Here is a 15,975-nt window from a genome sequence, read left to right on the forward strand (position 1 = left end):
ATTTGGACATCTCGTCTCAGATTGGATAACAGCAATGCAACTTGGCCACTGATGTCCAATGCTGATGTTTTATCTCCACAAATAACACAATCCTGGAGGAGTTGTGCTGTATGGTAGAGTTGTGAATGCTAACGGCTAGCTTCTATCAGCGCTCTCTGCTGTTTCTTGAACTCTGAACCTACAACAGCCTTCCCTGTCGTGAGTCAAGATGGGTGACTCCATGAATGTTAAGTGACAGTGTGACGTAGATCTGTGAGGAATTTCCAATCCTAAAGTTTCACCGTCTATCACATCAGCGGCTAATGCAGGAGATAGGTGAGAGACTATTTTCATATTCAGCCTGTGTGAAAATCTCAGCGTCAATGGTTATAATCAGAAATAAGATTTTAAAAATGTTTTTTCAATTTTCCACTCCTTGAAAAAATACTCACATAAATTTAGAGCGAGTTGTCCAGTAATCAGAAAGTTGCAGGTTTGATCCCGGCTCCGACCAAATAATTCTGCTATTGTGTCCATGGGAAAGACGCTTGTCTAAAATAAACAGTTTTATATAATTTTTCTCTCCTGTATTTTGCTTGCAGTGTTAAAATAAATAGAATACCTACTCTATCGTAGAAGGGAAAGTGTTTTTCCTACAGATGAAGCTCGTTTTAATCTGAACTAGAGTAGAAATGCTGTGTTTGAATCTTACAGGCATCCTGTGGACATCCTAAAAGACAACAGCCCTTTATCATGCACACAAGCAACAACAGAGATGAACTTAATATAGTTTTTATGTTAGTTTTTCATATTTCCACTTAGGTGGACAATATCTGTTTTAACTTTGAAATATGTATGTGACAAATATTCCTGTTTAAAATGCACGGATTCATGTACAGCTGATACAAATCTTGGTCAATGCTGATTTATCTCCAGTCACAGTATTAACTGGAACTGGATAGTATTTTTGTATTTCTGAAATATCTACAAATTATGATTCTATAAATAAAAACGCACACATGAAAGATGTTAAGTGCCTATAAACAGTGAATATGCAGCCTAGGGAATTAAAAAAAAAAAAATATATATATATATATATATATATACATATATATATATATATATTTTTTTTTTGCAGCTTCGTGCATTCATAGGCCAAAAATAAACTACGTATTGAAATTTAAGCTGGCTGACCGTAGATGAATTTGCTGAAGATTGGCTGATTCTGATATGATTTAGGGATGCATCTCTATTTTTAACATAACTATAATTAATATTTAGAATTGTATTTTTGCTATTATTATTAGAAGTTCACTGCAGTAACTATTATACACTTTAGTGCAAATGCATCATCATAAACTCTAAACCTACATGGATAAAATGACCACATTAGTGACTTTTTCCTGAGTCTCACTGAACCAAAAATTCCTTTTGGCCGTTGAGATTAGTTTGGGTGATTCAAAGACTAAATAAAAGTCACAAAGAAGTCTTGAAACTTTACAAACACTCAGCCCAGCAAAAAGTGACAAAGCGTGAAAAAGCATCACCCTAATGTCAGTTGAGTGCCTAGTGACCGTTCACTGAGTCACTTTGCTCCTTAGGGAGAGGAGCTGACTCCAGATTAGGGCAAGTGAGGAATATTACCTGAAGGATGTTAAAGGAACGACATTTGATCTTTACACATTTACCTGCCTTCCCGACACATCTAACCAGACTCTTCTCTCCGTCTTGGTTCTGGTGAAATGGTGTTTTGCAATAGTCCTGCCCCTCCCGTCCTCTTCAACTCAGCACTTTCTCTCTCCCTCTCCATCACTCCCTCTACCTAACTCCCTCCCTCCCTCTCTCTCGTCCTGATATTAATGACACAGCTATCTGAGGCAGCAGCAGTTCCTCTGCGCTCTCCTCCTTCTGCATACTGCACTCACTCACACACACGCACACACACTTACAAACAGAGGAGCCCGCTACAAACACAGATACCGGACGCACATTCACATCCTCTTTTTCTTAGACGCACACAAACATACACTGCAAGTTCATTTTAAAGAGATTTGCATTTAGTCTTGATTTTTTTAATTTTCAGTCTTTTACAAATTTCACAAAAACATGCGGAGAGATTCACTTTGCGTTTGTCTCCTGCTCACAGTGGGCTTGGTGTTGCAAACCAGCCAGGCTGCAGACTTTTCGGTTAACTCATACCAGCGATGGGATGCTAGAGGACCCTACAATCTGGGAGCTGAATCTGGTAACCCTAATTCATGCCCCATGAAACTTAGACCCTTGGGCCACTGTGGGAGCTCTGGGCCTGGGGCAGAGGAGGGGGAGGATTGTCCCTACCAGCTCACCCTGCCTCCTCTCACCATTCAGCTGCCCAAACAGTTTAGGCTGCTGGAGAAGACCATGAAGGAGCTGCAGAACCTGAAGGAGGTGGTGAACAAGCTGAAAAGTGGATGCCAGGAGAGCTGTGGGACACAGGGCAATGACGCTTTTGGATATCACCGAACGGAACAAGGACAGACGCAAGCCTCCGTTCAAATGGATGCTGGAGAAGAAGCCAGACCGGACCTGATGGCACAGGGAATACAGGAAAGCCAAGAGGAGAGGGGAGACGGCGTGATTCCTGGAGCAACTAGGGATGATGCTGGGCTGACACGAGGGACCTTTTTTGGGAAAATGACCCCAAACCCAAGCACAATGCAGGAGATGCAGGTAAGAGGCAAAACGTTGTCACACTATTCAAAACCTAACCAACAATGGTTGGATTTTTACCAAAATGTTAAGTTAGGCTCAGGAGTCTTTCTCAGGGCACAATCCCAAAAAATCATACACATGATAATAGTTTGGAAAAGTACAAACACAAAAAAGTGATCCATTTCAGGATCTCTCAAAATGGGCATGAAATGTGCTTCATAAACATTCTACAACCCATCAACCCAAACATTTGTTCAGCCAAATGCACCCAAGCCTAGGTGCTGAAATCCCTGTGATGTCTGATCTGGCACCGATCCACCAGGGAACATTCCTGGTACTGTAAACAGGGTGGGGGATCAGCATTAGACACCAGCCAAACGGCGGTAAATTTCAGCTGCCCAGTAAAGCTTGTTGATTCTCACAGCCACTTTGGCAAACAGCCAAGCATCGCGCAGACACCGTTTCCATTCTAAAGCTCCCGTTGGCTGGTGCCTTCAGTAATCCACCCTGCTTTGTAGTTGGTGCCAAAAACAATTTTCTTTGCCCCCACTCTGGCCTTTTTCTCAGGTGAAGCTGAATAGGATGTCAGCCAGCCTGCGCAACGCCAGAAACCAAATCTCCGCTCTGCAGGGGCGTTTGGAGGAGCTCAACCTGCTCAACATGGACAACGTGCAGGCTATGGTGGACAGACGGGTGGAGAACATCACCGGGGTGGTGAACAAGCTCAGCTCCAACTGCAACACCCAATGTGCAGTCCAGAACAGCCCCCAATGTGAGCTCCTTTCCTTTTTTCTTCTGTTTTTAAAGATAAACAAATCCTGGAGGTGAAGTCCTTGGCATGGTTTCTGTCTAATCATTCCTAAGTGGACAGTCTAATCACTTGAAAAGCAATATTTGCTCAGTCACCTTCACCTTACAAGGTTGTTCTTTTTTAGGAAAAGGGAAGTGACATCTTCCAAGCTGATGATCTGTTTGCTGCCTTTTCTATTATCCAATTGAACAATTTGCAAAGGAGATCCACGAATGATTAAAGCAAATGTTTCATCACTGTCAAGGGAATACTCCTTAATTCTCCATCTTATTTCATCTGAGGCTTTTTAGTGCAAGATCGCTTTTAAATAAGATCTTATAGTACTACGGAGAGGTAATATAAAAGTCAGACACAAATATGGAATTCCAATTAGCTCTTATGTAACTAATTCAAGGGCTCTCGCCCTCCATGTGCAGAAGCTCAGAAAAGCAGAGACAGATACTTGGCATCACCAAAATAAAAGCTTCAAATGTGAAATCTCATTCCAATGTCTGTGAAACTATAAGCAGGAACTACAAACTGGCTAAGCATAAAAAAAACTTGTATAAGATGTAAGCTCGCTCGGATGAGAGCACAGCAGAAAGGCGGGCCACTTTTCAGTCACCAAGTGAATAATATCCTGATACTGCATGAATGGATGTGGCACTATATTGGAGCTTTCATGTGGAAAACAGATGTGAGCTTATTTCTAAGCAGATTAGCTGGGACAGTGGTGTGAAGGGAATCCTGTCTCCTTCTCATGTGTGTGTGTGTGTGTGTGTGTTTGCTTTTCCTTCCCAAACGTCTCCTCCAAACTCTCCTCTACGCTCTTTTCATTTCCACACAACTCATTCGTGTTTTGTAAAAGGACTTATCTTTCATTTTCCACTATTTCTCATTTCTCTTCTGCTTCTCTAACTTTTCGTTACTAGTCATTTTCCAGTTCACCTCCCTCTGCCTCTGCCCTTGTTTCCCTGCTTCTACTCTTGCTCTAGAACTCAGGCTCTCCGATAACACAAGACGAAATTGAGGCAGACCCTCTGACATTGCACCAGTCATGGTCCACAAAGCATCAGCAACACTCATCTTTATACATCAGTCCATCACTTTATCTGTCATGTTTTGCCCATTTATGTAACAAGCTACTTTGCCTCTGGGAATCGTACCTGATAGTACGAGGTCAATCCCAGAGGAGGAGAAGACGAGAAACGGCTGTTTATACAAAAAGAACGGGCCAACGTTTTGCGATAAGACTGCAGTTTCGCAACATGGCTATCAGCAAGTGTGTAAATCCTGTTTCACTTGAATACTATTTCTTAATCTAAAAAGACACTGAAACTGATACGATGGAAAACATTTGACTTGCTTTAGCAAAACAAGTCCAACACCCAACCATGTTAGACGAATTAATGTTTTTTATCTTCAGTATCTTACCAGAGCCTCAGTGTAAGAGCTGTTCCTTAGCCTGCCCAGGCCTTGGGGCTGCTCAACTGTCTGCCTGAAGGAACGAGGTCACTGTAGAGGTATCTGGTCAGCTGCCATGTTGTGTTTTAAATGTGCTCTATAAACGATAGACGGATGGTTGTATAGGTGGGATTCATCATGGCTTTATTTGTCCTGGTTTTGCAGGTGTAATTATCCTCTAGAGAGGAAAGCTACTGTTCATTTGTTGCAGCACCTTCTTGTCAACGTCAGAACAGTTCCCAAACCAGACAGGTATGGGAGATGTCAGGACACTCCACCCCACACCAGTGAGAAGAATAGCAGCATTCTTCAGCCTCCTTGTAGCAGGGTCATGAAGTGAGCATTTTAAAGTATGTTAGCATTGTTAATAGTCCATGTAAGTTCAGTGGATAAGCAGGTCCAATTATTCAGCTGTTTCCACAAGCTTTACAGTTTCTCCTCCAGTTGTGGGAAGAAGACGAGTATAGGCTCTTGTTTTGAAATCCAACAACATCTTAACTGGAGATGCACAATATATCAGCATCAACATAAATATAGGCACGTTTTAATCATTTTTAATATCCGTATCTGTACGTTAAGGCAAACTGGGCTGATATAATGAAAATGCACATTTCCATTTTGTTTCCATTTGCACGTGTTTCAGGAGGGGGAAGGGATTGGTCATTTGGTATTTGTTTGGGCATGTCAGTGATAGTGGTAAATGACCTGTATTTGTATAGCACCCCTAAAGGCGCATTTCAACACAATAAGTCATTCATCCATTCTCACACACATTCACACACTGGTGGAGATGAGCTACAATGTAGCCACAGCTACCCTGGGGCGCACTGACAGAGGCGAGACTGTAGAGCACTGGCACCACCGGTCCCTCCGAACACCACCAGCAGGTGAGGCGGGTTAAGTGTTTTCCCAAGGACACAACAGCAGCATTCTCTGACAGGAGTCGGCATTGAACCTACAACCTTCTGATTGCTGGACAACCTGCTCTACCTCCTGAGCTTCTGCTGGCCCCATACAGTGATGCAGCGCAGGATTGTCGAGTCTTTCACTGAAGTAGACAAGCAATTTAGTAGATAATAACTTTAACACAGTGTTGAATGCGTAGGGAAATATACATACTGCCTGTAAATATCAATTATAAAGGCATCATTATTAATATCAGATGTCAACATCAGCCCAAATTTTCATATGGGTGAATTACTAATCTTCACTCAATCAGCAACCTTTTTTACCTCCCTCCTATTAGATTGACTTTCGTCGTAAATAAAACCAACAACAGCAATGTTATCTGCAAACCTGCAAATGGGTGGTGTGTACACCTGAAGGTTGCACGTTCGATCCCAGCTAGGACCAGAGAATGCTGCTGTTGTGTCCTTGGGAGAGACACTTAACCCCCCTTGCCTGCTGGTGGTAGTCGGAGGGACCGGTGGCGCCAGTGTTCGGCAGCCTCGACTCTGTCAGTTGGCGCCAGGGCAGCTGTAGCTACATCCTAGCTCATCCCACCAGTGAGTGAATGTGTGTGTGAATGGGTGAATGACTGATTGTGTTGTGAAGCGCCTTGGGGGGTTGTAGAACCCTAAGAAGGCGCTATACAGATACAGGCCATTTACCATTTACAGGAGAGGGCTAAAGACACATCTGTGTAAAGGGCCTGGGTTTAGTGGCAGGCAATGAAAGACAATAGGTCTACACATAAACATGTCTAGATATTTTACGAGGCAGAATTTCAGTTTCACAATTGAACAGAACTAGGAAAAGCACTGTGAGAAAGTGTTGGAAACTTCATCTCAGACGATTCTCCATCTTGTTGTCATAACCACATTTCATATTTGGATCTCAAGACGAGTGGACAGAACTTCAAGCTACATTAACTCAATTATAAAAGCTGGGAATAGACTCTCACTTCTCCATTGTCTCTTGAGCTGTAAGTTTCTAAATGTGATGACTCTTTATGAGTTTCTGTCCATCCAAAATGGACTGCTGTATTTAATTTTAGCTTTATGGGCGATGTATCACATTATCACTTTCAATGCAGAATATATTTACTTCCTGTTGCTAACTCTCCAGATAACATTTGTTTCCTGTTTAAAAACCATGCCTGCAGACAGATGCCAAACAGTCAATCTGATGATTAAGAGACAAGTGTTCAGTCTGCCAAGAGGCCATCTTTAAAAACACATTCATTTGTCAGACTAGGATGTTTACACCAACCTTATTGTCAGTAAAAAAAAAAAATGCGTTAAATGTTTGAGATCAGAAAACAAATTTTAATACCCATCCATCCATTTTCGGGCCGCTTATCCGGGATTGGGTTGCGACCCCATGCATCACTGAATGGGGGCAGCAGTAGCCTAAGCAGGGAGGTCCAGACTTTCCTTTCCCCAGCCACCTGGGCCAGCTCCTCCGAGGAAATCCTAAGGCGTTCCCTGGCCAGTCGTGAGACATAGTCTCTCCAGCGTGTCCTGGGTCTTCCTTTGGGTCTCCTCCCAGTTGGACGTGCCCAGAAAACCTCACCAGGGAGGTGTCCTGCAAGCATCCTGACCAGATGCCCGAGCCACCTCAACTGGCTCCTCTTGATGTGGAGGAGCAGCGGGTCTACTCCGAGTCCCTCCCGGTTGACCGAGCTTCCCTCCCTATCTTTAACGGAGAGCCCAGCCACCATGCGGAGAAAACTAATTTCAGCCGCTTGAATCAGCAATCTCATTCTTTCACCCACTATCCAAAGCTTGTGACCATAAGTGAGGGTTGGAACATAGATCAACTGGTAAATCAAGAGCTTTGCCTATCTCCAGTGGTCAACGGGCAATCAGGCGGGGTACAACCTGGACAGAGAGCCAGTCCATCGCAGGACAACACAGAGACACACAGGAATTACAATCATGCACACACACACTCACACCTAAGGACACTTTGGACAGACCATTCAACCTAACAGTCATGTTTTTGGACTGTGGGAGGAAGCCGGAGTACCCGGAGAGAACCCACGCATGCACAGGGAGAACATGCAAACTCCATGCAGAAAGATCCCAGGCAGGGAAGCGAACCCAGGACCTTCTTGCTACAAGGCAACAGCTCTAACCACTGTGCAGCCTGCAGTTGAACTCTTTCTCCAAATCTACAAAACACATATAGATTGGTTGGGCAAACTCCCACGCACCCTCCTGGACCCTCCTAATTTTAATACTAGATAAAAAAATAAATCATGAATTTATTTTTTAGGGGGAAAAAAAGCTATCTAAACCAACCTGGCCCTATCCAAAAATGAAATTGGCAACTAAAGCTAATAACTGGTTGTAACATCCTAGGCAGCAACAACCGCAATCAAGCGTTTGTGGTAATTGATAGAAAAATCCTAGGTGGAGACGCAGAAAATGACAAGTTAAAGAAGATGCAATAATGATCTGAAATATAAACATCATTAGGAGAAACACTGTCAGCATTTAGACCCAGGGTAAAAACAAGGTCCAGAGTGTGCCCCCTGGTGTGTGTGGGGCCAGAAACATGCTGATTAAAACTGAAAGAGTCCATGAGGCTGGAGAAGCCCATGGCAAAGTGGTCTGAGGCATCATCAATGTGAATGTTAAAACAAAATTAAAAGTTAAAGTCCCATTAGTTATCACACACTGGTGAAATTCATACCTGCATTTGACTCATTTCCATGGGTAGTGGTGAGCTGCTGCTGTGGCCGTGCTTGGTATTTATTTGGTGATTGAACTCCCCAATCCAACCCCTTAAAAGTTGCGGAAACACTGTGGAGGAGTTTCCGTCAACTCTTTTTCCAGAAATGACATGAAGAGCTTGGCCACACCATCACCTCAATCAGCTTTGGGTCTGGACTTTAAATAGGCCAAGACCTTTGATTAGCTAATCTAAAATGGACATACTGCATGGGCTGCATGGTGGCGCAGTTGTTAGCACTGTTGCCTTGCAGCAAGAAGGTTGCAGGTTTGAAACTCGGCTGTGGCCTTTCTGCGTGGAGTTGTATGTTCTCCCCATGCATGCGTGGGTTTCCTCCGGGTACTCCGGTTTCCCCTACAGATCACAACATGCCCTACAAGTTAAAAATTGCATGTCACTTTGGATAAAAGCGTCTGCCAAATAAATAAACATAAACATACAGTAAACATACTCATACTGACTGAATAACCCCAGTGTCCTTGAGATTAAGGTGACAAAATGATGGCTGGACATTCTGATATAGGATTTTCTGGGAGAAGCAGAATTCATGGTCCCATTATTTATAGTCAGTCATCATAAAGCAGCATAGCATCCCCCGACCATTACACTACCTTTATTATGTTTGAGTACTGGTATGATGTTCTATTTCAATATCACACCAGATGTAATGGCACACACACCTCCCAAATCTTTCCCTCATTTGTCCACAATATATTTTTCCAGATATCTTAGCAATCATCACGATAAGTCTTTGTACATGAGAGGGGCCTTTTTGTTTTTTTGGGTCAGCAGAAATTTAGGCTATGGAACTGTAGCTGCCATTTTCTTTCTCCACCGCCTCCGTTTTGCTGTTGAATCATGAACTCTGACCCTAATCTTTGCCTGCAGTGCTTTAGATGTTGTCCTGAGCTCTTATGTTCTTTCTTTAAAACAGGGATTGGTGTGTTGGTTTGGGAAATCTTTGGTCATCAGACAGGTTCCATTTAAGTGATTTCCTCAGGTCAGGCCTGGGTCTGGCTGATAAAAATGAACTTCCACATAGCGTGGTTTTCCATGTCACCTAATTATTTGAAAACTGCATCTTGTATTTACCCAGGTTATATTTGTGTGTTGTAGAAAAGTCTTTTCTGATCTGAAACATTTAAAAGAAGAACCCTGTAAGGGGGTAGATACTTCCTCATAGCACTGTAGGTATTGTGTGATCAGATGCACACAGCAGGAAAAAAACTTATGCTTTTGATACATTTAAGCTTCACTGATCTGTTCAACCATATGGTCCACCTCCATCTGTAGCCTGTGCAATACCAGTCACACCCAATTTAAACAACGGCCAAAGCAAATCTACTTTTGCCATTTTGGGGGGCATTTGCAGACATGACTGATGCCCTTTATCTCTTGCTAAATCAGTCCCTGAGCAATTATCCCCTGATCTGACTCAACAACCCAACAGTCAGCCAAGAGTCTTTTAGACATGAGTAAGTGACTAATGTTTGAGTTATTTAAGGTGAGCCCCAGGGCCAGACTTGTATGATGGAGATGGTTCTTGTTCGTACAGGGGCACTGGCTGTCCGGTGAAATTGATGGGGACAAAAAGAGAGAGGAGAAGTGAAGTAGAGAAACTGCAGTTGAACATTTAAAAAGAGAGAGACACTAAAAGAATTTACAGGTCAATCCTCTTGAATGCCAAATGCCAACAGATATTAACGTGACAGGAATACATTTCTACCCTCATGTTTGCTTGTGAATCTGTTCTCCATATGGAAACAGTAACCATCTGCAGCCTTTTTGCACTTTAAGTGCTGTTTGAAACGTGGGAGGAAAGTTAAGTAGACAGTCAAAGCAACTGGAAATAGCACAGAATTCAGTCCAGACCCTTTGAATCTACTGTCCAACTAAACAGATTGAGCTGTAAGCCTAAATTGTATCAACAAAACAAACTCAAAACTACATACAGTTAGTAGGATTTAGACATAAGGTGCCATATGGGCATGGACTGCCTTTCTAATTCGGTTTTACACATTCCCAGGTTTTGACAAGTCTGTCCTTTTTAGTTCATAAATGCTGACTGACACAGACCTTTAGATCCAGAGTGCATGACCAGCAATGTCACAGAGCAAACGACCAAGGCCAATGAGCGTACAGAGGTATAAAAATAGTAAAGGTAGAAAGACACCTCAGCAAAAGTCAAGGTGCTGAAAAGATTCTTGATGTCATATTTGAAAAATGAAAATAAGTCAAGGAATAGTCAATATTTAATAAAAGCAGAATTCATTGTCAAATGCTGCTATTACTGATGTGCTAAAAATCACTGTTGTTTGATGAAGTTGTTTTTAAATTCAGGAAGGCAGAAAATCAAACAATGAACATTTTAGCACATTTACCTTAAAAGTAATAAGTTATAATAAATAAATAATAGTTATAAATAATAAGAAATAATAATTTTTTCACTTTTCACTTGCCTCAGGGGCTACATAGTATAAGCTTTTTGTTTGGCGCAGAAGTAAGCCGGACCAATGTGAAAGATTATTGAATCCATCCAGTAAAATCCTCCTAAACTACGGTCTCTTGTGTTTGTATTCCTCCCACAGTTATCTTAGCTCCTCGGGACTGCTCAGACTACAATGTGCTGGAGGTGAGGAAGAACGGTGTTTATCGCGTGACCCCTGACCCCCGTAATGGGACATTTGAGGTCTTCTGTGAAATGGAGTCCTTTGGTGGTGGTTGGACTGTGATACAGCAACGTCTCGATGGATCCGTCAGCTTTAACCGCACCTGGGCCGAGTATAAGAAGGGGTTCGGAAACCTCGGGTAGGTATTTTCCAAGCTTTTATGAAGCTATTTAGAAAATAATCAAAACTAATACTGGGCACATGGCTGAAAGCATGAAAAATAACCCCATTCACATCAAGGTTAATTTAGCTTAGCACTAATCTGGACTGTAAAGTCAGGCTTTAACAGGAATGGGATGTAATAAAAGCTGCAACTGAAACACATTATAGAGTTTCTAGGATGCAGCGTTTTATGAAGCTTTACTTGTTTTATGGAAGTGAAGTAATAAATTGTTACAGCAATTTTCTATTAATGGAATACGGGCAATGCTTAAAAAAAGAAATATTTGCAGATTAAACTCAATGCCACAGCGTCTGTAGAAAGCAATTACTGCCGAACATTGCTGCTGATCTTTTGGCACTAAAACGAAAAATAGATTTTCACAGGATTGGTTAAGTCACATTTGGTTTGCAAAGCAATTTTTTAAATCAGTGAAATACAACTGGAATGGAACAACTGCTGCATGTGTGCAACAACATAAACTAAATCCCAAAACTAACAGACCTGTGGGTCAGTTTTATATGCTACAACTAGCTGGAACCAGCTATTTTCTCAGGTAAACAGAAGTAACCAAGAAATATAGCAATCTCAACTAAAAGACCAGCTTTTCCACACAAAAACAAAAAAATAAACCAAATGCTACTGAATTATTTCAGCCATCACAACTTGGTAGCGCCCAGTCTGCTTTTAGGGGCCATAACAATAACAATGTACACCTGTTCTCACCATCACCGAATGTTCGCCACTTGTTTTCACTAAAGCTGATGGATCATCGCTCATAAAACTAAACAAATGCTCTGGTAAACTTGATTCTGATTTAGCAGATTGCAAACTTCCAATATCTATTATTTAAGACGTTAGAGCATTAATGTTTAGAAACACTGGTCAGTGAAGGATATGCTGGGCTTTCAGATCGATTTCCTCTCTCCGCTTTTTCTTTTTTCTCTTGTTTTGTGAGGAATAATGGTAACTCCTTGATAAGTATGCCTGCAGCTCTTGCATTCCGTCCCACTAAAAAAATAATAACCCGTCTCATCCATTTTTCACTGTCACACTTTGCTTGCATCTCCACTATATCCTCCCAGGTGTGAAAATAACTTCATTTTTGTTTGAATAAATGTATCTATTTTCTAACCAACTGTGCCAGCAGATGAGTTATTTATATTACATGCTTCATTTTTTTAAGTTTTCTCTCATCCTTTTGCTCCATCTTATGTTTTGCAGAGGTGAGTTCTGGCTGGGCAGCGACTATATCCATTTGCTGACAAAGGCCAAAGACATGGTTCTGCGTATAGAGTTGGAGGACTTCGAGGGAGTTCGGGAATATGCAAAGTATGACCAGTTCTATGTGGCTAATGAGTACCTGCGCTACCGGCTCTCTATCAGCGGATACAGGTACAGTATAGCCTATAGATGAAGGCTGTCGATCTTCAAAGGCATAGTAATCCTATTGAGCACACAAAAAAGGACAACTAAAGTTTTTTGCTACCTAGAAGATGTTTCTCTTCTCATTAAGGTACATTTTCAGTTCAAGCAGAAAAACGTGGAGCAACACATTTTTTTTTACCTGTAGTCGGAGCTCCATTATTGCAAGCTAGTTTCAAAATAAATCCGCCTTGGAGTTGTGGTGTAGCATGGTGAACACACAAAGGCCCGAAACACCGCTATGAGGGAGGGCTTCACCCGTACATCAGTGCACATATGCATTGCCCAGCCTAGAAGTCTATGCAGACTGTAGCAGAAGCAACAGGATTTTACTCCACAGGTCGATCTAGCCGCTCTATTGTAGCCTCAATAGGTCTACCATTGGCCTGAGCAGTTTTGTGTCTTGCCAATCAAAGCGTTCTGCTGGTTTGGTGGGCGGGACGTTAATGACATGGAGCGAAACAGCAAAAGTCGCGGCGGCTCCTTTGAAATGACTTTGGCCTCGACTTTGGACTATTTAGGCTTGGGCTTTTCTTTGAATCAAGAGCAAATAGAGGTACTTAAGTCATTTATTTAGAAAAAATATGTTTTTGCGTCTTCTTCAATGGTGTTTGGCGGACTGCCCTTTGACTGGCATATGTAACAATGAGTTAGTCACGTTGCTTGTTGCCTAATAGCTTGCAGACAGTTTGAAAGACAACTGTTGCTTACGCCCAACAACTGAGCTTTGTATGGGTCATGGCCAGACTATATATTCACATATATAGGATGGCTTGCCAGGTTAGGCAATTCTTTGAGTTTCAACCAACACTTCAGCCGACACCAAAGCTTCATTAAAGTTAAAGTCTCAATAGTCATCATCACACCTTGGTGAAATTACATCTCCACGTTTGACCCATCCCAGTGGGGCACAGTGAACTGCAGCAGTGGCTGCGCTCAGAAACTATCTGGTGAGTTTGAAGGTTCACTAAGCACATTTTTTCATATTTAGAAATCATTTTCTTGAGCCGCCCTTTACATGGTGAATGAATAGTCTATCAGCCCCCTCCGCTCCTTGTGGGGAGAATATTATGATTGCAACATGTGTCTCTTTGGACTGGTGACCTGAAGTCTCACAAAGCCACGTATTTCACGAGAAGAAGTAATCTTTACAGGAATCCATGTTTACATCTCAGAAGAGAGGATCTAGAGATGGTTGGCATTTATTGTATTGTGTTCATCGTGGTGGAGCCTCTGAAGAAACAAAGAAAACCTTTATTCAATGAAACAGAAAGAAAATAAAGAACATCTGACGTCCTGGTCCGCTAGCAAATTCTCAAAAAACCTTTAGGAGGGAGGATTAGAGGTTGGATTTGAAAACTAGCTAGCAGTAAAGAAGCAGTATTTTTCCGCTTGAATAGAAAAAGCTCCTTGGCTGAGAAGCAACACATTTTTGTGAAAGCTAAAAGAGGTTGATTCCCCTATTTCTGAACCTACTAGTATTAGATTTCAGGTTTGATCACCGTAGGTGATATGTGGATGTATCATTGCAGTGGGACAGCTGGCAATGCCATGAGTTTCAACAAGCACTTCAACCACGACCAGAAGTTCTTCTCCACACCAGACCGAGACAACGACATGTACCCGTCTGGAAACTGTGGCGCCTACTACAGCTCCGGCTGGTGGTTCGACGCTTGCATGTCCGCCAACCTAAATGGGAAGTACTATCACAAGAGGTACAAGGGAGTCCGGAACGGGATCTTTTGGGGAACGTGGCACAACATGTCTACAGAGTTCTACCCCACCAACTACAGACAGGCCTTTAAAACTGTCAAGATGATGATACGGCCCAAAAACTATGCTCCTTAAGAGGGACGAGTGAATATTTGCAAATATGGTCTGATGTTTAAGACGAAGACAAACAAAAAAATGGAGGAAAGTCTCTGTAATGATTCATTTGTACACATGTCCACATGTATCCATGTACACAAAAAAAAAAGAGTTTGAACGCAGTGCTAACAAAATTATCGTGAAAAATCTTATTGTACATTACATTTTGCCCCATAGGGAGTGTGGCCTTTAAAGTGATGAATTAATGTGATGATGGGAGTGAAAGAAAACGAATGATCTATGGATAACGATGGAGTAAAACACACATGCGGCAGAAAGGCCAGCTTCCTACAGGGGCCATGATATTACACAGAAGCTTGCCATGAATAATTTTTCACTGGTCTCTGACATTTTTCCACTTTTTGTGCTGCTGCCTCCTGCTATAAACCCCGCTGAGGTACGGCGCAGCACACACCAGTAGTAAAAACTAATGAGCTATCATTTTCTCCGCTGCAAATGATTTTATAATTAACAGCAACTGCTCAAGTGAGGTAGCTTATTATACACTTTTGTGCATAAAATTCCTCATGAAAGACTTCACGCTGGGGGGTCAGACAATTTCATAAATCTTTAGTGAAGATCTGCAAAAAAATGAAAATTGGATGTCATTTATTTTACACTGGGGTGGTTCTGTAATGTATCATTATCCTAGACATTAAGCTTTCAAGAAAAAAGAAGCATCCTGATGTATTCCTCTAGAGTGCTCCCCACATTTGTTACATCCTATTAATGATGCTCTGCTAAATTGTTTTTGACAGCTGTTATCAAGCGGGACATTAAACAAATCCAGCTGTTTTCTCCATCCCTGTCTCTGGATACACAGCACAATTATTGATGCCCTTCAACAGATTTCATCTGTAAAAATCCTTCATTCACCATGTGTACAATACCGCCATCTAAAGTTAGGAAACTGTACAGCACTGTGTAATCCATTTTATACAAAGAAAGGAGGAAGATGGACTAAAGAAATGTTTCATTTGAAGGATGTGTACAGTATTTATTTGACTTGGAGAGATATCAGAGCTTTTATATAATATGTGCTGTAAATCTTGCAGTACAGTTTGATTATTCATAGTAAAACACTGATAAATGATGGATAAGTGTGGGCATTCTTAGATAAAACCAACATATTTGAACACTTGTGTGTGGTGGTTTTTTTTTTCATAATAACCTGTCATGTAAAAAAATCTACATTTTTTAATAATAAAAGATGAATAGAGAAAAAAATTACATGTTACATGTTTGTTTTC

The 15,975-nt window shown here is 41.7% G+C and overlaps 2 protein-coding genes across 2 annotated transcripts in view; one reads left to right on the plus strand and one right to left on the minus strand.

Moving 5' to 3' along the window:
- The window catches only part of ccdc146 (coiled-coil domain containing 146), an 89,301-nt gene that overhangs the window by 72,296 nt on the left and 1,030 nt on the right, over positions 1 to 15,975 (minus strand).
- fgl2a (fibrinogen-like 2a) lies at positions 1,852 to 15,952 on the plus strand. Its single transcript, XM_015957988.3, has 5 exons — positions 1,852 to 2,688; positions 3,238 to 3,442; positions 11,191 to 11,410; positions 12,656 to 12,826; positions 14,389 to 15,952. The coding sequence occupies exons 1-5, from the start codon at positions 2,086 to 2,088 to the stop codon at positions 14,702 to 14,704; spliced, it is 1,515 nt and encodes a 504-aa protein (XP_015813474.3). The 5' UTR covers positions 1,852 to 2,085; the 3' UTR covers positions 14,705 to 15,952.

The sequence above is a fragment of the Nothobranchius furzeri genome, chromosome 1, assembly GCF_043380555.1.
Source record: "Nothobranchius furzeri strain GRZ-AD chromosome 1, NfurGRZ-RIMD1, whole genome shotgun sequence".
Lineage (NCBI taxonomy): Eukaryota > Metazoa > Chordata > Actinopteri > Cyprinodontiformes > Nothobranchiidae > Nothobranchius > Nothobranchius furzeri.

Excerpts from the sequence above, each read along its gene's own strand:
- fgl2a (XM_015957988.3), top strand. The coding sequence starts at position 2,086 with ATGCGGAGAGATTCACTTTGCGTTTGTCTCCTGCTCACAGTGGGCTTG. Across the intron at positions 2,689-3,237 it reads GCACAATGCAGGAGATGCAG|GTGAAGCTGAATAGGATGTC; the intron begins GTAAGAGGCAAA and ends CCTTTTTCTCAG. Across the intron at positions 12,827-14,388 it reads CTCTCTATCAGCGGATACAG|TGGGACAGCTGGCAATGCCA; the intron begins GTACAGTATAGC and ends GTATCATTGCAG.